The following is a 27202-nucleotide window of genomic DNA, read 5'->3' on the forward strand; positions in this document are numbered from 1 at the left end:
GGTCTCCTGCCTGACTGAACCCACTCACACAGTTCTGGGTTGTTCCATCTACAACAGGAAGTGGTCTCCTGCCTGACTGAGAACCCACTCACACAGAAAGCAGTAGATGTTCTGGTCCAGCTTGGCACCACTCGGTTCTCAACGCTGACATACTTTTAAACAACAAGTACAGAAACAGTTTCAAGGCTGAGCATAACCTCAGTGTTACAATGTCAAAAACAGAGCCCAGAATAGACATGCTCTCATTAGGACTGTGTGTGTGTTTTCTGGTTTACATCTGTGTGATGTGATCAATCAGTTTTTATTCCAGTCCAGAATATAAAAAAAATATATATGTATTGTATTTTAACAGCAACAGTTCCAACCTATACTTTATTTTAACAATCATTTCTACAGTAAGATGTACAATAGGCCTGATCATTTCATCTGTACTGTTACTTAGGGTTGAAATATCAAAAAGCCTGTGTGTGTTTGTTCTGTTATTCATCTGTGTGATGTGATCAATCTGTTAATTCCAGTTCAGAATGAAAATTATTTATTGTATTTTAACAGCAACAGTTCCAACCTAGACAGATATGTAAGAGTGTTTTTAATGGGGGGAAATAAACATGAATAGATATTTAATTTAATTGTTATTTGTTTTTGTCTATATTGCATTTGTTTTAGGCATACGGGCAATGAAATGTACAGATATGTATAGTTGCATATTTTCCTCAGTTTGGGTTCCAGGAAAACAGAATTTCTCATTTAGGTCCCAGGCTGAAAAGGTTTTAGAACCCCTGTGTTAGCTAATCCACGTTTAACACGGTACAAAGGCAAATTGATCATTAGAAAACCGTTTTGTTATGTTAGCACAGCTGAAAACTGTTGTTCTATTAAAGAAGCAATAAAACTGGTCTTCTTTAGACTAGTTGAGTATCTGGAGCATCAGCATTTGTGGGTTCGATTACAGGCTCAAAAACAGCCAGAAACAAAGAACTTTCTTCTGAAACTCGTCAGGTCTATTCTTGTTCTGAGAAATGAAGGCTATTCCATGCGAGAAATTGTCAAGAAACTGAAGATTTGGTACAACTCTGTGTACTACTCCCTTCACAGAACAGCGTAAACTGGCTCTAACTAGAATAGAAAGAGGAGTGGGAGGCCCCGGTGCACAACTGAGCACGAGGACAAGTACATTAGTGTGTCTCGTTTGAGAAACAGACGCCTCACAAGTCCTCAACTGGCAGCTTCATTAAATACCCGCAAAACACCAGTCTCAACGTCAACAGTGAAGAGGCGACTCCGGGAAGCTGGCCTTCTAGGCAGAATTCCTCTGTTCAGTGACTGTGTTCTTTTGCCCATCTTAATCTTTTATTTTTATTGGCCAGTGTGAGATATGGCTTTTTCTTTGCAACTTTGCCCAGAAGGCCAGCATCCCGGAGTCGCCTCTTCACTGTTGACGTTGTGACTAGTGTTTTGCGGATACTATTAATATGAATTACCGTATTCTAAAATGTGATTTCTGTTCTTCTGATCAACGTGGGTGGACGCCCTAATCAGGTTACGCACCCAATGGATATGGGTCTGGTACATTTCTCAAATGTCCGGTAGATTAAAATGCTAATGTCCAACACCACATTTTCCTAACTGACACCCTGTATCACACCCATGCTAGACACGCCCACCAAACCCTGTATCACACCCATGCTAGACACGCCCACCAAACCCTGTATCACACCCATGCTAGACACGCCCACCAAACCCTGTATCACACCCATGTTAGACACGCCCACCAAACCCTGTATCACACCCATGCTAGACACGCCCACCAAACCCTGTATCACATCCATGCTAGACACGCCCACCAATCCCTGTATCACACCCATGTTAGACAACCCTAAGAGTTCACACACCTGTGTAGTTGGCAGAGTAGTTGTTGGTGTCGAGGAACTTCTTGACCAGTTGGCAGGTGGCTAGGATGTGATGCTGAGTAATAAAGTCTAGGTAGACCTGTAGTCCTCTCTGTCTCTCTGCTATGAACTCCCTGTCCATGTTACCTAGCAACTTCTTAGGTGGTAGAGGCAGGCTGACGCCAGAGACCTGGGGGACGAGGTTGGATAGAGGGATGGGGATGGGGGGGGGGGGGGGGTAGCAAGAGGTAGAGAAAGAATGAGCGGGAGAGAAAGAATGAGTGGGAGAGAAAGAATGAGGCGGAGAGAGAGCGAGAATGAGGAGGAGAGAGAGCGAGAATGAGGAGGAGAGAGAGCGAGAATGAGGAGGAGAGAGAGCGAGAATGAGGAGGAGAGAGAGCGAGAATGAGAGAGAGCGAGAGGGGAGAGAGAGAACGAGAGAGAATGAGAGAGAGATAAAGAGAAAGAGAGAAAGAACGAGTTGACACATAGGAATGTAGGGTTCACAGAATGGATAATGGTCAGGAAATGAGCTGGTAAAACCTCAGCAGAAACCTCAGCTTCCTTTTAACAACGGCTTCTCAAAAATGTGTAATGACCAACAAAGAATACAAAGTAGTGAGCTATGTAGGGAATAGGGTGCTGGTCCAAAGTAGAGAGCTATGTAGGGAATAGGGTGCTGGTCCAAAGTAGAGAGCTATGTAGGGAATAGGGTGCTGGTCCAAAGTAGAGAGCTATGTAGGGAATAGGGTGTCATTTGGGACCCAGACAGATGTGGTGTGGGAAAAGGCTCGTGACCTCTTTGTACCGGTGGAAGTCAAGCCGCACTTACCAACAAACTGCTATTCAGCATATCAAAGTCACTGTATCGCTTTATGACCTGCAACAATAAGAAACAGGTTGAATTGTGGGGGAAAAAAAACAACCAAAGGCTTCTTTCTTGAGGTTGAGAGAGCTCAGTTAAAAAAAAAAAGGTGAAAATAGATTTCTAATCTTATTTACAGTACAACATGAAAATATGTTATGTTGAAGAACAAAAAAGTCTAATTGAGGCAGATAGTTTGAGGTAAGGTTGAGGTTTAAAGTAGGCAAAAAAAAAATGGATTCTTATTTACCTGCCAACTGTTTTCTGTACACACGCCCCTTTGTACTCGGATTATGTATTCCTGGACAGGAAACGAAAAAGGGGACAGGAAATGATTATGTGATGTGACTTCTCATAGCTATTCATCTCATATGTAGAGCCTAGTTTATATATACAGTTTAAATCAGAAGTATACATACACTTTAACCAAATACATTTCAACTCAGTTTCACAATTCCTGACATTTAACCCTAGTAAAAATGCTCTGTCTTAGGTCAGGTAGGATCACCACTTTATTTTAAGAATGTGAAATGTCAGAATAATAGTAGAGAGAATGATTTATTTCAGCTTTTATTTCTTTCATCACATTGCCAGTGGGTCAGAAGTTTGCATACACTCAATTAGTATTTTGTAGCATTGCCTTTAAAATGGTTCAACTTGGGTCAAATGTTTTGGGTAGCCTTCCACAAGCTTCCCACAATAAGTTGGGTGAATTTTGGCCTATTTCTCTTGACAAAGCTGGTGTAACTGAGTCAGGTTTCTAGGCCTCCTTGCTCACACACGCTTCTTCAGTTCTGCCCCAAAAAATTCTATGGGATTGAGGTCAGGGCCTTGTGATGGCCACGCCAATACTTTGACTTTGTTGTCCTTAAGCCATTTTGCCACAACTTTGGAAGTATGCTTGGGGTCATTGTCCATTTGGAAGACCCATTTGTGACCAAGCTTTAACTTCCTGACTGATGTCTTGAGATGTTGCTTCAATATATCCACATAATTTTCCCTTCTCATGAAGCCATCTATTTTGTAAAGTGCACCAGTCCCTTCTGCAGCAAAGCACCCCCACAACATGACGCTGCCACCCCAGTGCTTCACAGTTGGGATGATGTTCTTCGGCTTGCAAGCCTCCCCCTTTATCCTCCAAACATAACGATGGTGATTATGGCCAAACAGTTCTATTTTTATTTCATCAGACCAAAGGACATTTCTCCAAAAAGTATGTGCAGTTGTAAACCGTAGTCTGGCTTTTTTATGGCGGTTTTGGAACAGTGGCTTCTTCCTTGCTGAACGACCTTTCAGGTTATGTCGATACAGGACTCGTTTTACTGTGGATATAAATACTTTTGTACCTGTTTCCTCCAGCATCTTCAGAAGGTCCGTTGCTGTTGTTCTAGGATTGATTTGCACTTTTCGCACCAAAGTACGTTCATCTCTAGGAGACAGAAATGTCAGAGCTCCTTCCTGAGCGGTATGACGGCTGCGTGGTCCCATTGTGTTTATACTTGCATACTATTGTTTGTACAGATGAATGTGGTGCCTTCAGGCATTTGGAAATTGCTCCCAGGGATGAATCAGACTTGTGGAGGTCGGCAAATTAATTTTCTGAGGTCTTGGTGGATTTAATTTTATTTTCCCATGATTCCAAGCAAAGAGGCACTGAGTTTGAAGGTAGGCCTTGAAATACATCCACAGGTACACCTCCAATTGACTCAAATGATGTCAATTAGCCTATCAGAAGCTTCTAAAGCCATGTCATCATTTTCTTAAATTTTCCAAGCTGTTTAAAGGCACAGTCAACTTGGTGTATGTAAACCTCTGACCCACTGGAATTGAGATACAGTGAATTATAAGGGAAATAATCTGACTGTAAACAATTGTTGGAAAAATTATTTGTGTCATGCACAAAGTAGATGTCCTAACCAACTTGCCAAAACTATAGTTTGTTAACATGACATTTGTGGAGTGGTTGAAAAACAGGTTTTAATGACTCCAACCTAAGTGTATGTAAACTTCCGACTTCAACTGTATATACATATATACACAGAGCTCTAACAGTACTGGGACAGTGACACACGTGTTGTTGTTTTGGCTCTGTACGCCAGCACAAATCTCACACCCCCAAGACATGCTAACCTCTAACAATTACAATAACAGGGGAGGTTAGCATTTTATATCATGCCCCCAAGACATGCTAACCTCTCACCATTACAATAACGGGAGGTTAGCATTTTATATCATACCCACAAGACATGCTAACCTCTCACCATTACAATAACAGGGAAGGTTAGCGTTTTATATCATACCCCCAAGACATGCTAACCTCTCACCATTACAATAACAGGGGAGGTTAGCGTTTTATATCATACCCCCAAGACATGCTAACCTCTCACCATTACAATAACAGGGGAGGTTAGCGTTTTATATCATACCCCCAAGACATGCTAACCTCTCACCATTACAATAACAGGGGAGGTTAGCGTTTTATATCATACCCCCAAGACATGCTAACCTCTCACCATTACAATAACAGGGGAGGTTAGCGTTTTATATCATACCCCCAAGACATGCTAACCTCTCACCATTACAATAACAGGGGAGGTTAGCATTGTTGGGGAAGTATGATATTTGTGCGTCTAACTTTCTGAAGCATCGTCATTCAGGATTAGCCGTAATCATGGTAGCATCCACATTAATGTAGAAATGTTACGAAACATATTCTATTCTCATTAACAATAAAAGTGAATCCAAAAATGCCACAATAGATAATTTACCATTAATTTATTATGCACAAAATAATCTAAAACACAACCAAACAGCAAATTCATCCATAAAGTTTATAGAGTCACAAGCTTGATCTAGTCAGTTCTTCACTAAAAGCTTGATCTATTCAGTCCTTCACTAAAAGCTTGATCTATTCAGTCCCTCACTAAAAGCTTGATCTATTCAGTCCTTCACTAAAAGCTTGATCTATTCAGTCCTTCACTAAAAGCTTGATCTATTCAGTCCTTCACTAAAAGCTTGATCTATTCAGTCCTTCACTAAAAGCTTGATCTATTCAGTCCTTCACTAAAAGCTTGATCTATTCAGTCCTTCACTAAAAGCTTGATCTATTCAGTCCTTCACTAAATTCTCCTCCTGGAGACAAAGGCTTACTGAACTGATGGCCTACTTTTCTAGAAGAGATGAAAAAAGATAATTATTAGAAATTATTATTGATAGGGCCTACTTTCTCCTAGCCTGGATCCATCATGAAATTATTATGAATGATTTTCACTTCATCAAACTTCATTAGGAAACAGAAGGATTGTGTTAGGATCCAGGAGTAACTTTCCCTGCCTTGTGTGAGGCATGGTTAACTAAGATCAACTTGCCGTCGTCTCCTTGTCATGCCCGTCTCACGTGATTCCTCCGTGATGACGTTACTCCCACACTCAAAAAAAAACACAGAAGACAGGGATAAAAGGAGACGACATAGAACAAGAAATACTAGAAGGGGTAAAGCCTCTCGGGAGCATGGCAAGACTGTAGTTGTATTTCGATAGTAGAGGACACAGTGGTCAGCAATCCTTCATCCGTCTCGACGACGGTTCACTCCAGTCACAATGTTCTATGATAATATGTATGTTTCACTGCATTATAAGTTAACCAGGGACATATTCATCGAACAGTAGGCGTGCTGATCTAAAATCAGTGTTGCCTTTCAGATCATAACGAAGAAGATTACATGGAGAGGGGGAGACCTGATCCTAGATCAGCACTTCTACTCTGATACCTAGTATTCAAATTAGCGTTCCCTCAAAATCATTCACTGCAGCTGAAGGCTAACACTATAGACCTGAGTGGGTCGTACTGTGCACACGTCTCAAAATGGCACCCTATTCCCTATGTAGTGCACTACTTTTGACCAGATCCCCATAGGGCCCTGGACAAAAGTAGGGTATTATATAGGGTGTCATTTGGGACACAACTACGGTCTGACAGGGTGACATGGTAGTACAGTAGCTGGAATAACACAAGCCAATGGTCCAAAGGTCTGGTTTAACCCTCACCAGGATAATCCACTGCGGGCCACTTAAACACCACTGAGCCTAAGCTATATGCCACTCACATAAACATTATTGTTCAATGTGCTAAAGGTGATACATTCAGGCTGGCAGCAAACTGTGGTACATCCCAGTTTAAAACAACCACACCTCAGTGTATAATGAAGTCTCTTTTTTTATTGACATTCAAATTCACATCAGATACGTCATGCCCATAGAGGGCACCTGCCTGTTTAAAAAAAAAAAACAACAACGTAAAAATAAAATTCTGTAATAATACCAGCCACCTAGCAGTTTTATGAAGTTGGCTTTAGCTAGCCCAGATAGGTTTCCGATCAACTAAGTTAGAGTAGCTAGCTTGTCTAACTATATTAGGTGGCATGCCTGCTGGCAAGGTTGGTAGACTTCAGAAAAGCAAGCAATAACTAGATGTCCTTTCAAACTTTTACCCAGATTTTAGTAGAGACGCAGAGAAACAGTTTGTTCTACCCAGATTTTTTAGCAGAGATGAAGAGAAAGTTTATTTTCTCCTGATTTTATTTTTATATACACCAGTCAGGACAGAGATAGCTCAAGAGCAGAGGAGGCTGGTGGGAGGGGCTATAGGAGTATTAAATGGAACGGTGTCAAACGTGGTTTCCATATGTTTAACACCTTCCATTGCAATGCGGGCTGTCCACCTACAGCTCCTCCCACCAGCCTCCTCTGCTCATTAGGTAGAAGATAAGCAGATAAAGATAAAACAATGATTATGGCTCTAGATTGGTCTTTGAAAAATGCTAAATTAAAATGCTATCCACAAATTGACCGGATTGTGGAAAACTAGATAAAGGGCGTCATTAGCAATAAACCCTTAAGTACCAAGCCATTCTCACGTACTTTGTGACCCCAAAACTATTTCTTTGGGGTGCACGACGGCCCTGATTCAAATCCATACTATCTAGTTAGCCATGTAGGCTACATTAAGTTATCATTTCACCCTGACTTTACCCAAACACAATTGTATCATCAATATGTGGCATTTTGTCTACCAGTAACGTTATTTACACCGTTTGGTAGTGTTTATTGTGAAAACCGCTCAACCATCAACATGACTATTTAGCAAAAGCCCCCCCACACACCTTTTATAAGCGATACATTACATTTTAGTTAGGGTTTAGCTAACAGCTGTCATTATCTAAAAAGACAGGAACAAAAATAGTTATTAGGGGAGTTAAAACGTTTACTCGTTTTTAACTCTTTAAAACGGTAACCTATTTCCGTAATGACTTTACACCCCTGAGCTAAACTAGCTACAGTAGCTATTGAATAGTTAGCAGCTGAGCTAACTATCCAGCTGTCAAAATGTCAACAGCAGCCGTTTCATTAACAACGAACTGGTTGATCAACACTTTCCAAACACGTCGTTACAACAAAACACTAAACAACCGTTCAAAAAGTGTTAGAGATCAACAACGAAACTGGGTTTATTTTATTATATATATATATTATAATTTTTTTTATAGAAGATGGTCTGACGTCCATAAATAAACCGTTTGTTTGTTAATCTTCACCGTGATACATTGAGTTAGGTAACTACTTCCTACGGTTTGTGTCCACTTGCCCGGTCGAAGCAGACTCACCGTGTGAGATTGTAGATTTTGGCTAGCCTCGATCAGTGCTGTAAGGGCCACCGTATCATCCAATAGTACCCTTCCCGGGGACTGCTTCTCCAAAAACGCCATCCCGGTGCCCCCGATCACTAACGAACCAAACGATAAAACACCTTCCGGTGTGAAACCAAAGCAGATGGACGTGAAGTCAAACTAGCCGATTAGATAGCAGAGTATTTTAGTTAGAAATGAGGACAGGAAGGGCAGGGTTGACACTTGACAGAATAGATTCCCCCCCGACCTCCTACATTTGCTTACAGCTGCACTGGGGTCAGACAGACTTCCTGTTTGGATTAAAACAAGGACTGAGCCAACGCGAGATATGAATAGTAAAAACCTACCTCAATACAAGGACGAGAAGATTGAAAAAACGAGAAGTAGTTCGATCTTCTCAGTGAAACAGTTGGGATAATGGGACCATTTGGAGTACAACACATTTCTCAAGACATATACTTTCTTGCATCGACTCTGTGTTTTAATCTGAACAGGAAATCTGTCTGACCCCAGTGCAGCTGTACACTAGCGTAGGAATCTATTCTGGCTAGGTTGACACAGGCTGGCTGTGTCATCAGACCAAGTTCAGGATTGGTAATAGTGCTCGTAACTAATACATAGCTGCCTGCAGATACCCGCCCCCAGTCCAGGGGTGGAGACAGCCAGATGGTCGGTTTGTTTCATTTCACAAGACAGGTTTGGCCATACATTTGGTAATCGGATTAGGAAATACATTTCAAATAAGTACAACAATTTGGTTTGAAAGATCTATGAAGTATATGTCCATGTGTGATTATTCACTATAATTGTGTTTATATTTATCACTAAAGAAACAATACAACATGCATAGTAGGCAACCTTGAAAATGCTTAGATGACATTTATTTGTAATTCAGATGTGCCTATATACATTAACCTAGGTCTTTATTATGTAATTTATTTACAAAACAGCTAAGAAGGATCTTTGATCAAACAAAAGTAGCCTCAAATTCAATAAATCATCATTTAACCTAAGAACATTGTACGCAATTATTTGTAATACAAGAGCACAAGACCATGTAACACTTATTTGAAAATTATGAGCAAAACAAGGATCATTCCAGTGCCACTGATTTAGCAGGCATTTGTCAGAAGATGCTTCGGAGGTAGCCCCACAACAGACACTACCTCTGAGCTGTTCCTAGAGGGGTGTGAGACAGATGGATTGTCTATCACACAGGTACTCAAGCCATACAAACGTAAAAGGATCTCCAAAAAGCCAGTTAAACAAAAGTACAGGTTTACCACAACATATTTCCCATAATCCCTGCCGCCAGAACCAAATCTCACGTTAGCGCAAGTCTGTCATGTCAAGACAGACTACAATATATCCACCAACTAACTTCAAATACAGTCCGTTTGTGCTAACATTCCTCCCCTTCTCAGTTTGGCATGACAAGGAGTAGAATGTTAGCACAGACTGGATTTGAGGCCACAATATTCCTTCCAACTGTCATCATCATCATCGCGCCCTTGGTTGCTGATCCTCTGGCATCATGATCATGACCTCCCCCTCCATGACCACTTTATCTTTGACGGAGCAGGTCACTGCGATGAAGGCGAAGGACATCTTGATCTTCTTCACCTCGGCTTCAGCCAGAACCTCCTCCCCGATGTACAGAGGCGCCGGGAACCTGATTTCCTGATACAGGAAGATACAGCCGCTCCCCGGCATCTTGGTCCCCAGAATGGCCGAGATCAGTCCATTTATCAGCACGCCGTGGACGATGGGTGTCTCGAACGACGTGGTCTTGGCATAGGTCGGGTCCAGGTGAATGGGGTTTACGTCCCCGGTGAGCTCGGCGAAGACCGCCACGTCCCTGGCGCTGAAGGCCTTGGTGAGAGAGGCCCGCTCCCCGACATGGAGGTGACGTGGCTGGGGTAATGTAACCAACGGCAGGGGGCCCCTGGCCCTTTGAATGCAGTTAAGAGCTGCATAGTTGAAATTAGAGCACAAATTTAGTTTACTAAAGACATTTCTGAAAATGAAGTTCATTCTAGGTATTGTTTTGTCTTCACAGTGTTATGGGTCACTGTGTTGATTCAGGAACCAACAGCTTTGCTCAGTCCAACTCCAGCTCACGACTATTCCCAGACAGAGTTAACAGGAAAGGTGATACCTAGGAGGAAGGAGGGGGTTTAGTTTTGATACAGATGTTTACATTACGCAGCAGGGTTTGGTCAATTTGAATTAATAGGCAGTCAGTAGTTTACCTGAGTAACTCTGAAAAAGCACAGTTCATTCTGATAGAATCCCAACAGTGTCAGGGCACTCCACAACTTCACCAGACCACTGAAAGAAACAAAACAGAACCAGTCACATCCTCCAAAGAAGGAATCTCCAACCCTGTTCCTGGAGAGCTACCCTCCTATAGGTTAACTCCAACCCTGTTCTTGGAGAGCTACCCTCCTATAGGTTAACTCCAACCCTGTTCCTGAAGAGCTACCCTCCTATAGGTTAACCCCAACCCTGTTCCTTGAGAGCTACCCTCCTATAGGTTAACTCCAACCCTGTTCCTGAAGAGCTACCCTCCTGTAGATTATTATGATTTATTTTTTGTATTTTCTCCCCGAATTTTGATCGCGTCTCATCACTGCAACTACGTAACGGGCTCGGGAGGCGAAGGTGGAGTCATGCGTCCTCCTTAATACCGCCTGCTTAACCCGGAAGCCAGCCGCACCAACATGTCAAGAGCAAACACTGTTCAACTGACTGCAGAATTTTGCCCAAGACTTGCATGCGGGGGTAAATGTATATGGCCAGTTAGTTACCTGTTGTACACACGGAGCACGCCTGTTAGTGTGCTCTCATCAAACTTCAACAGATCAAAAGGGAAGGCACCTCCGACCTAAAACAGAGGACAGAAGTTGACCAAAAAAATGTTAATCGATGTTTTCAGCTCAGACTATACTAAGGGAATTCCAAAGTGAGCTTGGATATAAATAAGCCCACCCCCCGGGGATAACTGGATATAAATAACCCCACCCCCCGGGGATAACTGGATATAAATAACCCCACCCCCAGGGGATAACTGGATATAAATAAAATAAAATATATATATATATATGATAGCGAGTGACTGACTAGCGCCCGTTGTCTCTCTCTCCCTGCTGCAGCGACCACCACAGAACATCAACAGTGTTTATAGTGTTGTCTCTCTCTCCTCCCTGCTGCAGCGACCACCACAGAACAACAACAGTGTTTATCGCGCTGTCCGTGTTGCTGAACCCGCAAAAATAATTTCTGACCTTTAAAGTTCTGTTCACCGAAATCCCTCATTTGTTTAGGAAAAACCTTCCCTATTCCCTTAACCCTTGCTCTCTTTACGTGACACATGTAAGCATGGAATGCATGTGACCAATATGGCCTGACCTATAGCCTATCATAAACTGGTTATAACAAACTCTGAAACACGTGACAACAAAATAGATGCAGATGAAGTGACAAATAAACTCGAAACGGAGGGGATGTTTGATTGCTCAAGAGGTAAAAGGGGAAGTCGGATGTTTGTAATAAATGTGACTAGTTGTGGAAAATACTGCCGATGAAGAAGAAGGTATTATGTCAAACAGGTGCTGTTATAAATGTAGACTAGTTGTGGAAAATACTGCCGATGAAGAAAAAAGGTAAGGAAGAAGGTATTATGTCAAACAGGTGCTGTTAGATTACAACAATGTGTCTGACTACTTGGCACAATGTAAACACTAAATACCAGAATCTGCAGTAAGTTTTTTAAGGGGGGGGTGGGGGTGGGGTTTACAGCATGCCGTTGCCGACATGGAACGGTGTATTTATTGCTTATAATAATTCATAAGGGTCCCTTTGTTATTTTAAAACAAACGCATTTCAAATCCCGAATGACTCGTATGCTGTGTGTTATGACATGAACGAATGGTTGACTGATACAGTAGCCCATATAAGATTTTAAATATAGGCCTAGTGGTTAGAGCGTTGGACTAGTAACCGGAAGGTTGCAAGTTCAAACCCCCGAGCTGACAAGGCAGCTCCTGAACAAGGCAGAACGATAAGTAATGTTCATTATCATATCAGTAGGCTTTGGTATATCAGTAGGCTTTGGTATATCAGTAGGCTTTGGTATAGCAGTAGGCTTTGGTATAGCAGTAGGCTTTGGTATAGCAGTAGGCTTTGGTATAGCAGTAGGCTTTGGTATATCAGTAGGCTTTGGTATATCAGTAGGCTTTGGTATAGCAGTAGGCTTTGGTATAGCAGTAGGCTTTGGTATATCAGTAGGCTTTGGTATAGCAGTAGGCTTTGGTATAGCAGTAGGCTTTGGTATAGCAGTAGGCTTTGGTATAGCAGTAGGCTTTGGTATAGCAGTAGGCTTTGGTATAGCAGTAGGCTTTGGTATAGCAGTAGGCTTTGGTATATCAGTAGGCTTTGGTATATCAGTAGGCTTTGGTATAGCAGTAGGCTTTGGTATATCAGTAGGCTTTGGTATAGCAGTAGGCTTTGGTATATAACCACCATTGAACTGTAGGCCGAAGAGCACATCCTGTTTCCATCTTAATACTGTAAATGTTTTATTTTACCTTTATTTAACCTTTAACCCACTAGGCCGTCATTGAAAATAAGAATTTGTTCTTAACCGACTTGCCTAGTTAAATAAAGGTTTAATAAAGGTAAAATAAAATAAAACATTTACAGTATTAAGATGGAAACAGGATGTGCTCTTCGGCCTAAAGCCAAAGCCTACTGATATGATAATGAACATTACTTATCATAATAATAACAATAACGAGATCAAGAAAAGGTTTAGAAATATGATTTTTTCCCCAGACAATTTGGAACAGCGTAAATACTAAATAAATGATAAGTTTATAAATTGAACAGGGAGAAGAAAAACACATGTAAAAAGAAAACAAAAAGATTAAAAACAGACATTTGTTCAATTGTTTATCAGACGTTGTTTTTGCTTGAGGCTCTAGGGTGCTCACGGAATTAGTAGGATATTAAACAAACAGGCAACACAAGCAGGATCAGTCTTATTTCTGTAGCTAGATAGAGATGAATCATTTATAAAGCCAGGCACATTTTACAGTTACGCAACAGCGATCGCTATCCAACACAGGAGAACGTGCATTTGTGATCAAATAAATATATACACTGCTCAAAAAAATAAAGGGAACACTAAAATAACACATCCTAGATCTGAATGAATGAACTATTCTTATTAAATACTTTTTTCTTTACATAGTTGAATGTGCTGACAACAAAATCACACAAAAATTATCAATGGAAATCAAATTTATCAACCCATGGAGGTCTGGATTTGGAGTCACACTCAAAATTAAAGTGGAAAACCACACTACAGGCTGATTCAACTTTGATGTAATGTCCTTAAAACAAGTCAAAATGAGGCTCAGTAGTGTGTGTGGCCTCCACGTGCCTGTATGACCTCCCTACAACGCCTGGGCATGCTCCTGATGAGGTGGCGGATGGTCTCCTGTGGGATCTCCTCCCAGACCTGGACTAAAGCATCCGCCAACTCCTGGACAGTCTGTGGTGCAACGTGGCGTTGGTGGATGGAGCGAGACATGATGTCCCAGATGTGCTCAATTGGATTCAAGTCTGGGGAACGGGCGGGCCAGTCCATAGCATCAATGCCTTCCTCTTGCAGGAACTGCTGACACACTCCAGCCACATGAAGTCTAGCATTGTCTTGCATCAGGAGGAACCCAGGGCCAACCGCACCAGCATATGGTCTCACAAGGGGTCTGAGGATCATCTCGGTACCTAATGGCAGTCAGGCTACCTCTGGCGAGCACATGGAGGGCTGTGCGGCACCCCAAAGAAATGCCATCCCACGACTGACCCACCGCCAAACCGGTCATGCTGGAGGATGTTGCAGGCAGCAGAACGTTCTCCACGGCGTCTCCAGACTGTCACGTCTGTCACGTGCTCAGTGTGAACCTGCTTTCATCTGTGAAGAGCACAGGGCGCCAGTGGCAAATTTGCCAATCTTGGTGTTCTCTGGCAAATGCCAAACGTCCTGCACGGTGTTGGGCTGTAAGCTCAACCCCGACCTGTGGACGTCGTGCCCTCATACCACCCTCATGGAGTCTGTTTCTGACCGTTTGAGCAGACACATGCACATTTGTGGCCATACACAGCAAATCTTCTTGCCACAGCTCGCATTGATGACCCATCCTGGATGAGCTGCACTACCTGAGCCACTTGTGTGGGTTGTAGACTCCGTCTCATGCTACCACTAGAGTGAAAGCACCGCCAGCATTCAAAAGTGACCAAAACATCAGCCAGGAAGCATGTCCACACACACTCTTTTTTTGTGTTGCACCATTGCTCTTACAGTGCCTTTGGAAAGTATTCAGACCCGTTGACTTTTCCCACATTTTTTACATTACAGACTGGAGTGAATGAAATAAAAAAGGATCCTCAGCTATCTACACACCCCATACTGACAAAACAGGTTTCACATTTTTGCAGATTTATTTTAAATAAAAAACAGAAATACCCCTAATTTACATAAGTATTCAGACCCTTTGCTATGAGAGTCGAAATTGAGCTCAGGTGCATCCCGTTTCCATTGATCGTACTGGGATGTGAGTCCATCTGTGGTAAGTTCAATTGATTGGACATGATTTGGAAAGGCACACACCTGTCTATATAAGGTCCCACCGTTGACAGTGCATGTCAGAGCAAAAAACAAGCCATAAGGTTGAAGGAACTGTCCGTAGAGCTCCGAGACAGGATCGTGTCGAGGCACAGATCTGGGGCAGGGTACCAAAAAATGTCTGCAGCATTGAAGGTCCCCAAGAACACAGTGGCCTCCATCATTCTCAAATGGAAGAAGTTTGGAACCACCAAGACTCTTCATAGAGCTGGCCACCCGGCCAAACTGAGCAATAGGGGGAGAAGGTGACCAAGAACCCGATGGTCACTCTGACAAAGCTCCAGAGTTCCTCTGTGGGGATGGGAGAACATTCCAGATGGACAACCATCTCTGCAGCACTCCACCAATCAGGCCTTTATGGTAGAGTGGCAAGACGGAAGCCACTCCTCAGTAAAAGGCACATGACAGCCCGCTTGGAGTTTGCCAAAAGGCACCTAAAGGACTCAGGCCATGAGAAACAAGATTCTCTGGTCTGATGAAACCAAGATTGAACTCTTTGGCTGAATGCCAAGTGTCACATCTGGAGGAAACCTGGTACCATTCCTACGGTGAAGCATGGTGGTGGCAGCATCATGCTGTGGTGATGTTCTTCAGCTGCAGGGACCGGGAGACTAGTCAGGATCGGGGCAAAGATGAACAGAGCAAATTACAGAGAAATCCTTGATGAAAACCTGCTCCAGAGAGCTCAGGACATCAGACTGGGGCGAGGGTTCACCTTCCAACAGGATAACGACCCTCACCACACAACCAAGACAACACAGGAGTGGCTTCGGGACAAGTCTCTGAATGTCCTTGAGTTGCCCAACCAGAGCCCGGACTTGAACCCAATCAAACATCTCCTGAGATCTGAAAATAGCTGTTCAGCGACGCTCCCCTTCCAACCTGACAGAGCTTGAGAGGATCTGCAGAGAAGAATGGGAGAAACTCCCCAAATACAGGTGTGCCAAGCTTGTAGCGTCATACCCAAGAAGACTTGAGGCTGTAATCACTACCAAATGTGTTTCAACAACTCCTGAGTAAAGGGTCTGAATACTTATGTAAATGTAATATTTCAGTTTGACATTTTTGATAAATTAGCAAAAATGTCTAAAAACCTGTTTTTGTTTTGTCATTATGGCCTATTGTTTGAAGATTGAGGGGGGGAAATAAATTAATACGTTTTAGAATAAGGTTGTAACAAAATGTGGAAAAGGTCAAGGGGCCTGAATACTTTCCTAAGGCACTGTATGTAATAACCATATAGGCAACAATTTCAGTAGCAAGTCTTAGTGATGGACCGTGCCACCCCCACGGCCTCCACAATGGATCAGTCCATTCAGACTGGTGTCCTGTACGCCATGATTTTTTATTTTAGTTATATGCTCGACCAACAGCCTATCGCCCAAACAATCCACCAGTCGACTAAATGGGGTCAGCCCTAAAAGAAATGTATACATTATTTTTGCTTGAAGTTGGATTGAACAGTGTAAACCAATCAGAATGGTGAAAGCCTCATTTATAAATGTATGCATTGCCACCCCAGGGTCACGAACTACACAAAGCATATTTAATACTTTTACATTTAAGTCACTTTAGCAGCCGCTCTTATCCAGAGCGACTTACATGACCGATTAGGTTTAAGTCCCTTGCTCAAGGGCATATTGGAAGATTTTTTTTGGGTCTCCGGGATTCGAACCAGCGACCTTTCTATTACTGGCCCAACGCCCTTAACTGCTTGGCTAGCTGCCCCAGTTACTCAAATACATAAAAAAAGACCATCAAGACTGATATGATCATTTTGGACATAATTGCCCAGCTCTAATCCATATGGATTTGTTCTGTTTCATTTCAGTTCGGATCCAGCCCGGTCTAGCTTCACTTTACCTCTCCATACAGGTCCCTGAGGCCAGAGACGATGAGCTGCTTCAGTTGGGCTGCACTGAGTCTGGTGCTTTCATTCTCCAACACTCTGAGGAGGAAAGGGTTCAAAAGAGGTCATGAATTAACAATTTGTTTACTATGATGCGTTCAAATCAAATCTTTGTGAATCCATGCAGCCTTACTGCAGGGTTCGAAATGCACACACAGCACAGAGTAGTTTGAAAGTGAGTTGTGAACACCGATGCACTGTCTCCTCACAGTTGTTTGTCTAGTGTGTACTCTACTCGGGGAAAGGAGTTGTTCCTGACCACGTGACCAGATCAGATAAAAACTATAGGGACTCGGGGAAAGAGGCAGGAAGTCAATTGAAAAATAAACATTTAGCATCAAATGGAAGAAAAAAAAAAACTTTGATCAAGTGGTGGTGACACTTACAGGGAGATCCTCATATAGTGGTAAACGGATGTGTTTTTGTACACAAGTCGCTCATAAGTCGCAGGTTCGTCCTGTATGTCTGCGCGCCGCATTCTATTTGGCTACAAGCGTCGGGTGTCCTTCAAAACAAAACAAAACGTATCAGTACCGTTAAAACTACTATGGTCTGACAATGTAACGGTAAGTCAGTATTTTAGCCTATAACATGTCATTGCAACATTGCAACGTGTAGGTAATAATGATTGAACGTTATGTACAGTTCGCTGTTGCAGAAACCTGGATCTGATGAGGCTAACGTTAGCTAGCAGCTCAGCTAACTAGCCAGCTCCTGAGGTTTGAAATGGGCCTAGCTAAATATCTGAAATATTATATTGGTTCTTGATGACAGAATCGTTTACTGTACTTTATACACTCACCAACTGCGTCAACGTGTTGCTGCTGAATCCACTTTAACCTTTTTTATTTTTTATAAAAGTCTGTAATAATAAACTTGCCTGTTGATAAGTGCTTGACCCAACGTGACTGACAAAACGTGCTTGTTCTGAAGCTACGCATGCGCAGAACATGTACATTTTGTAAACAGTGGTAGAATTTAAACGAACTCCTCCCTCTTAAACCCCATTGGATAAGAAGGTCAGAGGGGCGGGACTTCGGGCTTTCAATTCAAGGGGCTTTATTGACACGGAGAAAAATATGCTAACATTGCCAAAGCAAGTGAAGTAGATAATATACAAAAGTGAATTATACATCCAAGCTTTCTCATCCAATGGATTTTCAAATCAAATAAAATGTATCTATATAGCCCTTCGTACATCAGCTGATATATCAAAGTGCTGTACAGAAACCCAGCCTAAAACCCCAAACAGCAAGCAATGCAGGTGTAGGAGCACGGTTTTGAGAAGGAGGCGAGGAGAGAGTGTATATAGGACACGAGGTGATCCAATTGAGTTTTTCCCAACGAGAACAGAAGCGCCGAGTACTCTTGCTAAAATCAAGTGTCGCCACCTAGCGAAACAATGAGGCATTAACAAGCTTCTTGGTCGCGTACACAGTTTAGCATATGTCATAGCGGGTGCAGCGAAATGCTTATGTTACTAGCTTCTACCAATGCAGTACAATGTCAAACAAATACACACATAATAAAAATGCTAATTAAAAAATGAATCAAGAAATGTCGGAACGAATTGTCGTTTTTGAATACTCCTTTCTGATTTTTATATAATATATTTTATATGTTATATATTATAGCGTGCATTATTTCCCTATAATGCACAGTGTATTTGCACGGTAGAATTTAATAGCAATAGTTAATTTGACATGTTTTGGTGGGGGTGGGGGTTCAATATACATTATTAATTGTTCAGCTTGTGGGGTAGAAGCTGTTAAGGAGTCTTTTGGACCTAGACTTGGTGCTCCGGTACCGCTTGCCATGCGGTAGCAGAGAGAACGGTCTATGACTTGGGTGGCTGGAGTCTTTGACAATTTTAAGGGCCTTCCTCTGACACCGCCTGGTGTAGAGGTCCTTGATGGCAGGGAGCTTGTGTAACAGTATAACTTTAGACCGTCCCCTCGCCCATACCCGGGCGCGAACCAGGGACCCTCTGCACACATCAACAACAGTCACCCACGAAGCATCGTTAACCATCGCTCCACAAAAGCTGCGGCCCTTGCAGAGTAAGGGGAACTACTACTTCAAGGTCTCAGAGCAAGTGACGTCACCGATTGAAACACTATTTAGCGCGAACACCGCTAACTAGCTAGCCATTTCACATCCGTTACACTCTCTCGGCTGTAGTCCACGATCAGCTCCTTTGTTTTGTTGATGTGGACGGGGCATGCTCTCTCGGCTGTAGTCCACGATCAGCTCCTTTGTTTTGTTGATGTGGACGGGGCATGCCCTCTCGGCTTTAGTCCACGATCAGCTCCTTTGTTTTGTTGACGTTGAGGGAGAGGTTATTTTCCTGCCACCACCCTGCCACTGCTCTCACCTAACCCTGTAGGCTCTCTCGATGTTGTTGGTAATCAGGCTATTGTTTCATCAGCAAACTTGATGATTGAGTTAGAGACGTGCTTGGCCACACAGTCGTGGGTGAACAGGGAGTACAGGAAGGGGGGCTGAGCACACACCCCTGAGGGGCCCCAGTGTTGAGGATCAGCGTGGCAGAAGTGTTGTTGCTTACCTTCACCACCCGGGGTCGGCCCATCAGGAAGTCTAGTACCCAGTGGCACAGGGCGGGGTTCAGGTGTTGAAGGCTGAACTGTTGTAGATGAACAGCATTCTTACATAGTTATTCCTGTTATCCAGGTGGTGTAGGGCAGTGTAATGGAGATTGCTTCGTTCGTGGATCTGTTGGGGTGGTATGCAAATTGTAGTGGGTCTAGGGTGTGGGGTAAGGTGGCTCCCAACGCACTCATGATGAAAAGAATTGAGCACATTCAATCTCATCCAAACCCTGCCCTTCCTTAAACTGTTGCTTGAAACCTGAAACAAACCCCCAAACCTTTCCTCAAAACTTTTCCCCTAACCCTTGAATCAATATCACTAAGCTTTTCTCACCCCATGTCAAGGCCCAGCCCCCAAAACAGCTGTAGCTCCACCCCATATCAAGGCCCAGCCCCCAAAACAGCTGTAGCTCCACCCCAGAGCAAGGCACAGCCCCCAAAACAGCTGTAGCTCCACCCCATATCAAAGCCCAGCCCCAAAAACAGCTGTAGCTCCACCCCATATCAATGCCCAGCCCCAAAACAACAAAGTCCAATGTGATTGGTCCATGAATTTCATGTCAGCATGAGAAAAGGGTTTTATTTGGTGCTTTACGTGAACAAGCAAAAACATTAAGTAGATTGACAACTCATTAACATGTACAAGGATAACAAGTGTCACAAATTATTTTTTTGTCTCAGTGTAACTTAACGACATGGCATCAGCTAAAACTAAACAAAGCTAACTTGAAAGTATGCAGGCGTTGGTTGTTGTGTCTCATTGCATCGATACTCTATCGTCATGCATCGATACCATCAGGTTATATCAAATATAACAGGGTATAGCAGCGCTTGAAGAAAAAGTACTTGGTTAATAATAATATTACAAAATGTACGTCGTTGTAGCTCCATTGTTTTTAATAACATTTATTTGATCATATTGTTCCTTCAATATGTTCCTAATGTACAAGGTGTAATATGTTGTCTGTGGATAATAGTAAGACCACGTACCAACCTTCAACAAGACAAATCAATCTAACAACAACTAGAAGTAGTTTGATTTGAGTTTGTCTTCCTTTACATCTTGTGTTTTCAGGCGGGATCCGTCTCAGACACTACAGACCACAGTCCTTCAGCTGACTCAGAGGAAAACACAAACTCAAATACAATATAAAATCATGTAAGTTTAGTAACACATTGGAAATTAACAAAGAATATAACATTTGAAATTAAGGTCCTTAAATCACTAAATAAATACAATGTCACAATATTGTATCCCAGTATTTTACAGTCTTCCTTCGGCTTAAAATCAAATTCAAGCATGAAACCGCAGCCAGCTGGTTAATGGGCTCATTCCCTGAGGACTAGATTAGAAAAATATTACTACATCATTTACAGATTATTAGATTTTTTTACAGATAAACGCTCACTGTAGGCTGGTTTCCTGGACACAGATTAAACCTAAAAACCTAGTACCTTACTGAAACCCCGACTGAAACCTGAAACCCTGACTGAAACCTGAAACCCTGACTGAAACCTAGTCACTGACTGAAACCTAGTCTCTGACTGAAACCCCGACTGAAAACTGAAACACTGACTGAAACCTAGTCCCTGACTGAAACACTGACTGAAACCTAGTCCCTGACTGAAACCTGAAACACTGACTGAAACCTAGTCCCTGACTGAAACCTGAAACACTGACTGAAACCTAGTACCTGACTGAAACCTAGTCCCTGACTGAAACCTAGTCCCTGACTGAAACCTAGTACCTGACTGAAACCTAGTCCCTGACTGAAACCTAGTCCCTGATTGAAACCTGAAACCCTAAATGAAATCTATTCCCGAATTAAACCTGAAACCCTGACTGAAACCTAGTCACTGACTGAAACCTAGTCCTTAACAAACCTCATCCCTGACTGAAACGCATGTTCAATGGAAGTCTAAGCTCCAGGTAGTCAGTCTCAGGAGAGTTTCTTGCTGTTGTTGGAGCCAGAGCCAGTGTTGTGTTGGTTATTGATAAAGTCCATGATGAGCTGAGCTGTCTTGCGAGGTCGCTCCATCACCACAGAGTGACCACAGTTGTCCAGCAGGTCCACCTGACAGCCAGAGACGGCCTCCTTCAGCATAGATGATCCAGAAACATCCACCACCTGATAGAGGAAGAGAGGAGAGGAGGGAGGGAGTCCAATTAAGAGGAACACTCTTGGACCCTTTTCTATCTAGAACCTAAACGTGTTCTTTGGCTGTCCCTATAGGAGAACACTTTGAATAACCCTTTTTGGGTTCCAGGTAGAACTTTAAAGGTAGCCTAGTGGTTAGAGCGTTGGGCCAGTAACCGAAAGGTTGCTGGATCGAATCCCCGAGCTGACAAGGTAAAAGTCTGACGTTCTGCCCCTGAACAAGGCAGTTTAACCCACTGTTCCTAGGTCGTCATTGTAAATAAGAATTTGTTCTTAACTGACTTGTCTAGTTAAATAAAGTTATATATATATATATTTTTTTTTAAAGGCTTGGAACCAAAAATGGTTCTCCTATGGGGACAGCCGAATAACCCCTTATTCTATTCTGTTTTAATCAGTACAATTATAAAGGCAAACAGAAAATAACCTAAAAATAGACATTATATTCAAAACAAAATCCATTTTTTCTAAGAGTGTACTAGAGTTTACAAGTAGTGTATGCACATCCAGTTACTTGCATTAATTGTAATAAAAGAAAGATACACTGTTGATTTCTCCCACAGTTTTATTGTGCAAGGTTATGACCTAACGCTCCTGGCATGCTTACCTGGTCATGCTTCCCCCAGATGACCTGTGTTGGGACTGTGATCAGATGCATGTTCTCATGTAAGGAGTGTCTGGACTTCTCTCCTACGATCTCCATGAACACTGAGGAAAGATAGAATAACACCGATTCACTCAGGAAAGACAGGAGAATACCTATTCACTGAGGAAAGATAGAAGAATACCTATTCACTAAGGAAAGATAAGTGAATAGTTATTCCTCTACACATGCATATACAATATGCACCACAAAACCCAAAAACATTCCACCAGGTGTGATTGACAAGTCTGACAGAATCATTAAATTATTCAATGAATGTTTTTGAAGCAGACATTCAAACCAAGTCCCTCACACTCTCTGTAGAAGTCGTTGTTTGGAACTCGAACATCCACCAATCCCTGAAGAATCTGTCAAAAGAATAATGAAGGTTATTGTAAGGAACCAGGCAGTAGATTGTCGTTCAAAAAATAAATAAATGCCAACAAGTAGAAGAGAAGCTTTTGAGTAGTTCTAGTAGTAGTCGTCCGGGGTTTTGTTGTTGTTGTTGTTCTTGACTAAATCCTGAAGATGTTGACCAGCCGCCAACAACAACAAAACTAAGACCTGGATTCCATCCGATCAGCAGTAGATCTGCGTGATCGTGCGCATGACATTCATTCTCCACGAACGCGGAAAACAAATGCTTTGAAAAAGTCCAATTGCCCGACAAAGTGCGATCGGATTGAATCACAGCCTATAAGTAATCCCAACTGAAATGTATCAATGACTACCTGTTGAGGGATCTTGAAGCGTACGAAAGAGCAGAGTTTGAGCATATCGTCCATCTCCTCTGGGGTAGAGGGGATCAGAGGGATGCCCTGGGGATCCAGGCTCCCACTCAGTTCCTGGTCCTTCTCCAACTCCCTCAGACGCTCCACAAACGGACTCTCGGTAGGAAGACCTGAAAAAAAAAAGACCACAAATAAACTGAACAAAAATATAAAAAACGCAACATCAAATCAAATTGTATTTGTCTCATGAGCCTGAATACAACAGGTGTAATAGACAGTGAAATGCTTATATACAGGCCCTTAACCAACTATGCAGTAGCAGGAAAAATTAAGTGTTAAAGTAATTACTAAAATAAACTGAAGTAAACTAAATTACTAAATTACTAAACTAAACTAAAGTAAAAAAGAAAGAAAAAAGAAAACAGAAAAATAACAAGTAATTAAAGAGCAGCAGTAAAATAACAATAGTGAGGTTATATACAGGGGGTACCGGTACAGAGTCAATGTGCAGGAGCACCGGTTAGTTGATGTAATATGTGCATGTCGGTAGAGCTAAAGTGACTATGCTTAGATAAACAGAGAGTAGCAGAATAAAAATGGGGGAGGGAGGGTAGAAGTAGTGTGGGTAGCTATTTTATTAGCTGTTCAGGAGTCTTATGTTTTGGGGGTAGAAGCTGTTTAGAAGCCTCTTGGACCTAGACTTGGTGCTCCGGTACCGCTTGCCATGCGGTAGCAGAGAGAACAGTCTATGACTAGGGTGGCTGGAGTCTTATTTTATGGCCTTCCTCTGACACCGCCTGGTATAGAGGTACTGGATGGCAGGCAGCTTAGCCCCAGGGATGTACTAGGCCGTACACACTACCCTCTGTAGTGCTTGCGGTTGGAGGCCAAGCAGTTGCCATACCAGGTGGTGATGCAACCATGCTCTCGATGGTGCAGCAGTAGAACTTTGAGGATTTGAGGACTCATGCCAAATCTTTTCAGTCTCATGGGGAGGAATAGGCTTTGTTGTGCCCTCTTCACGACTGTCTTGGAAAGTTTGGATCATGATAGTTTGTTGGTGATATGGACACCAAGGACTTGAAGCTCTCAACCTGCTCCACTACAGGCCCGTCGATGAGAATGGGACGTGCTCAGTCCTCCTTTTCCTGAAGTCCACAATCATCTCCTTAGTCTTGAGCACTTTGAGGGAAAGGTTGTTATCCTGGCACCACACGGTGTTGTTACCTACACTCACCCCCTGGGGGCATCCCGTCAGGAAGTCCAGGATCCAGAAGTCCACAATCATGGCACCACACAGTGTTGTTACCTACCCTCACCACCTGGGGGGTGGCCCGTCAGGAAGTCCAGGATCCAGTTGCAGAGGGAGCTGTTTAGACCCAGGATCCTTAGCTCAGTGATGAGCTCGGAGGGCGCTATGTTAGGGGAGGACGAGCTCTACAGCCGAGTCCAAAAGTTGAAGAACATTCCACACATCCAGGTACTTTCCGCAGGTGGAGTTGTCGACAAAACTCACGGAAAACAGGAAGGAAAAAACCACTGCTGCTCATGTTCCCAGGTGATATTTATTTACAATGTTTCTACCCGTTTTCATCAGGCATCCATATCCCAGGTGGGGGTGGGTGGAAGGTCCTATATATAGGGGCAGTACTCAGTGACATCACTTCCTGAAACAGGTAGGTACATAAAAAATAAAATAAAATGTATAACAGTTTCACAATATTAACATTCAATGTATCAAAATATATGATCATACAACAGGGAATGTGATCAATATTTACTCTACTCAGAGTCTCACAACTCAATCGCTGGTTTTCTGACCCTCCCAAAAGATAGAATTTGTCGATAATTGGCCCTCTTTCTGGGACTCACCCACAAACAGGACCAAGCCGGGCCTGCTGAGGAGTGATGGACTCCATCCTAGCTGGAGGGGTGCTCTCATCTTATCTACAAACATAGACAGGGCTCTAACTCCCCTAGCTCCACAATGAGATAGGGTGCAGGCCAGACAGCAGGCTGTTAGCCAGCCTGCCAGCATAGTGGAGTCTGCCACTAGCACGGTCAGTGTAGCCAGCTCAGCTATCCCCATTGAGACCATGTCTGTGCCTCGATCTAGGTTGGGAAAAACTAAACATGGCGGTGTTCACCTTAGCAATCTCACTAGAATAGAGACCTCCTCCATTCCTGTCATTATTGAATGAGATTGTGATACCTCCTATCTCAAAAATAGGGCTCCTTAATGTTAGATCCCTCACTTCCAAGGCAGTTATAGACAATTAACTAATCACTGATCATAACCTTGATGTGATTGGCCTGACTGAAACATGGCTTAAGCCTGATGAATTTTCTGTGTTAAATGAGGCCTCACCTCCTGGTTACACTAGTGACCATATCCCCCCGCGCATCCTGCAAAAGGCGGAGGTGTTGCTAACATTTACGATAGCAAATTTCAACTTACCCGTTTTCATTTTTTGAGCTTCTAGTATTGAAATCTATGCAGCCTACTCAATCACTTTTTATAGCAACTGTTTACAGGCCTCCTGGGCCATATACAGCGTTCCTCACTGAGTTCCCTGAATTCCTATCGGACCTTGTAGTCATAGCAGATGATATTCAAATTTTTGGTGACTTTAATATTCACATGGAAAAGTCCACAGACCCACTCCAAAAGGCTTTCGGAGCCATCATCGACTCAGTGGGTTTTGTCCAACATGTCTCCGGACCCACTCACTGTCACAGTCATACTCTGGACCTAGTTTCGTCCAGTGGAATAAATGTTGTGGATCTTAATGTTTTTCCTCAGAATTCAGGACTATCAGACCACCATTTTATTACATTGGCAACAAATAATCTGCTCAGACCCCAACCAAGGATCATCAAAAGCTGTGCTATAAATTCTCAGACAACCCAAAGATAACTAGATGCCCTTCCAGACTCCCTCCGCCTACACAACGACGTCAGAGTACAAAAATAATTTAACCACCTAACTGAGTAACTCAATTTAACCTTGCGTAATACCCTAGATGCAGTCACACCCCTAAAAACAAAAAAAAACTTGTCATAAGAAACTAGCTCCCTGGTATACAGAAAATACCCGAGCTCTGAAGCAAGCTTCCAGAAAATTGGAACGGAAATAGTGCTCCACCAAACTGGAAGTCTTCCGACTAGCTTGGAAAGACAGTACCGTGCAGTACCGAAGAGCCCTCACTGCTGCTCCACCAAACTGGAAGTCTTCAGACTAGCTTGGAAAGACAGAACCGTATCGAAGAGCCCTCACTGCTGCTCCACCAAACTGGAAGTCTTCCGACTAGCTTGGAAAGACAGTACCGTGCAGGATCGAAGAGCCCTCACTGCTGCTCCACCAAACTGGAAGTCTTCCGACTAGCTTGGAAAGACAGTACCGTGCAGTACCGAAGAGCCCTCACTGCTGCTCCACCAAACTGGAAGTCTTCCGACTATCTTGGAAAGACAGTACCGTGCAGTATCGAAGAGCCCTCACTACTGCGCCACCAAACTGGAAGTCTTCTGACTAGCTTGGAAAGACAGTACCGTGCCGTATCGAAGAGCCCTCACTGCTGCTCCATCATCCTATTTTTTCAACTTAATTGTGGAGAATAATAACAACCCAAAACGTATTTTTGATACTGTTGCAAAGCTGACTAAAAAGCAGCATTCCCCAAGAGAGGATGGCTTTCTCTTCAGCAGTGATAAATTCATTAATTTCTTTGACTAAAAGATCATAATCATTAGAAACCAAATTACGGACTCCTCTTTAAATCTGCGTATTTCTCCAAAACTCAGTTGTCTATACAGAACTACCAGGACCTCAGATCAATGGAGACGCTCAAGTTTTTTAATCCTCTTTCTCTTGACCCATTCATGAAAATAATCATGGGCTCTAAACCTTCAAGCTGCATACGGGACCCTATTCCAACTAAACTACTGAAAGAGCTGCTTCCTGTGCTTGGCCCTCCTATGTTGAACATAATAAACGGCTCTCTATCCACCGGATGTGTACCA

At 42.9% G+C, this 27202-nt stretch overlaps 3 protein-coding genes across 17 annotated transcripts in view; all 3 read right to left on the reverse strand.

The window, feature by feature from the left end:
* The window catches only part of LOC139413932 (PX domain containing serine/threonine kinase), a 51128-nt gene extending 42424 nt beyond the window's left edge, over nt 1-8704 (reverse strand). For 2 of the 3 annotated variants that reach the window (XM_071161794.1, XM_071161796.1), the window contains exons 1-4: nt 8417-8704; nt 3005-3055; nt 2722-2769; nt 1893-2079 (exon numbers count right to left, since the gene is read on the reverse strand). In XM_071161794.1, the coding sequence (XP_071017895.1) occupies nt 1893-2079; nt 2722-2769; nt 3005-3055; nt 8417-8518 (388 nt within the window). In that variant the 5' untranslated portion in view covers nt 8519-8704. Of the gene's footprint in view, nt 1-1892; nt 2080-2721; nt 2770-3004; nt 3056-6122; nt 6232-8416 lie in introns of those variants that run through there. The other variant, XM_071161795.1, reaches the window with a different exon arrangement.
* Nucleotides 8705-9230: 526 nt separating this feature from the next.
* LOC139413933 (ribonuclease P/MRP 14 subunit) lies at nt 9231-17990 on the reverse strand. Of its 5 annotated transcripts, none has more exons than XM_071161802.1 (7): nt 17921-17988; nt 17427-17545; nt 16995-17079; nt 11251-11327; nt 10693-10771; nt 10498-10598; nt 9300-10410 (listed from the first exon to the last, which is right to left on the reverse strand). In XM_071161802.1, exons 2-6 carry the CDS (start codon nt 17516-17518, stop codon nt 10542-10544), a joined length of 390 nt encoding a protein of 129 aa, XP_071017903.1. In that variant the 5' UTR covers nt 17519-17545; nt 17921-17988; the 3' UTR covers nt 9300-10410; nt 10498-10541. The 5 variants fall into 5 exon arrangements, with proteins under 5 accessions (XP_071017901.1, XP_071017900.1, XP_071017903.1 ...); XM_071161801.1 differs by having other exon boundaries at nt 17843-17982; XM_071161800.1 differs by having other exon boundaries at nt 9231-10598; nt 17921-17990.
* Nucleotides 17991-20190: 2200 nt separating this feature from the next.
* Nucleotides 20191-27202, reverse strand: part of LOC139413942 (abhydrolase domain containing 6, acylglycerol lipase a) — a 57094-nt gene continuing 50082 nt past the window's right edge. For 2 of the 9 annotated variants that reach the window (XR_011634850.1, XR_011634851.1), the window contains exons 6-10: nt 23183-23352; nt 22765-22819; nt 22416-22516; nt 21233-21778; nt 20205-21183 (exon numbers count right to left, since the gene is read on the reverse strand). Coding sequence is in view for 2 of the 9 variants with exons in the window: in XM_071161830.1 (XP_071017931.1) it covers nt 21590-21778; nt 22416-22516; nt 22765-22819; nt 23183-23352 (515 nt within the window). In the remaining 7 variants the exon portion in view is untranslated. Of the gene's footprint in view, nt 21779-22415; nt 22517-22764; nt 22820-23182; nt 23353-27202 lie in introns of all 9 variants that reach the window. The other 7 variants (XR_011634853.1, XR_011634854.1, XR_011634855.1 and 4 more) reach the window with 7 other exon arrangements.

The sequence above is a fragment of the Oncorhynchus clarkii genome, chromosome 7 (assembly GCF_045791955.1).
Source record: "Oncorhynchus clarkii lewisi isolate Uvic-CL-2024 chromosome 7, UVic_Ocla_1.0, whole genome shotgun sequence".
NCBI classification, from domain to species: Eukaryota; Metazoa; Chordata; class Actinopteri; order Salmoniformes; family Salmonidae; genus Oncorhynchus; species Oncorhynchus clarkii.

What these genes read in the sequence shown, in the direction of transcription:
- LOC139413933 (XM_071161797.1), bottom strand. Translation starts at nt 10,474, where the DNA reads ATGAACTTCATTTTCAGAAATGTCTTTAGTAAACTAAATTTGTGCTCT.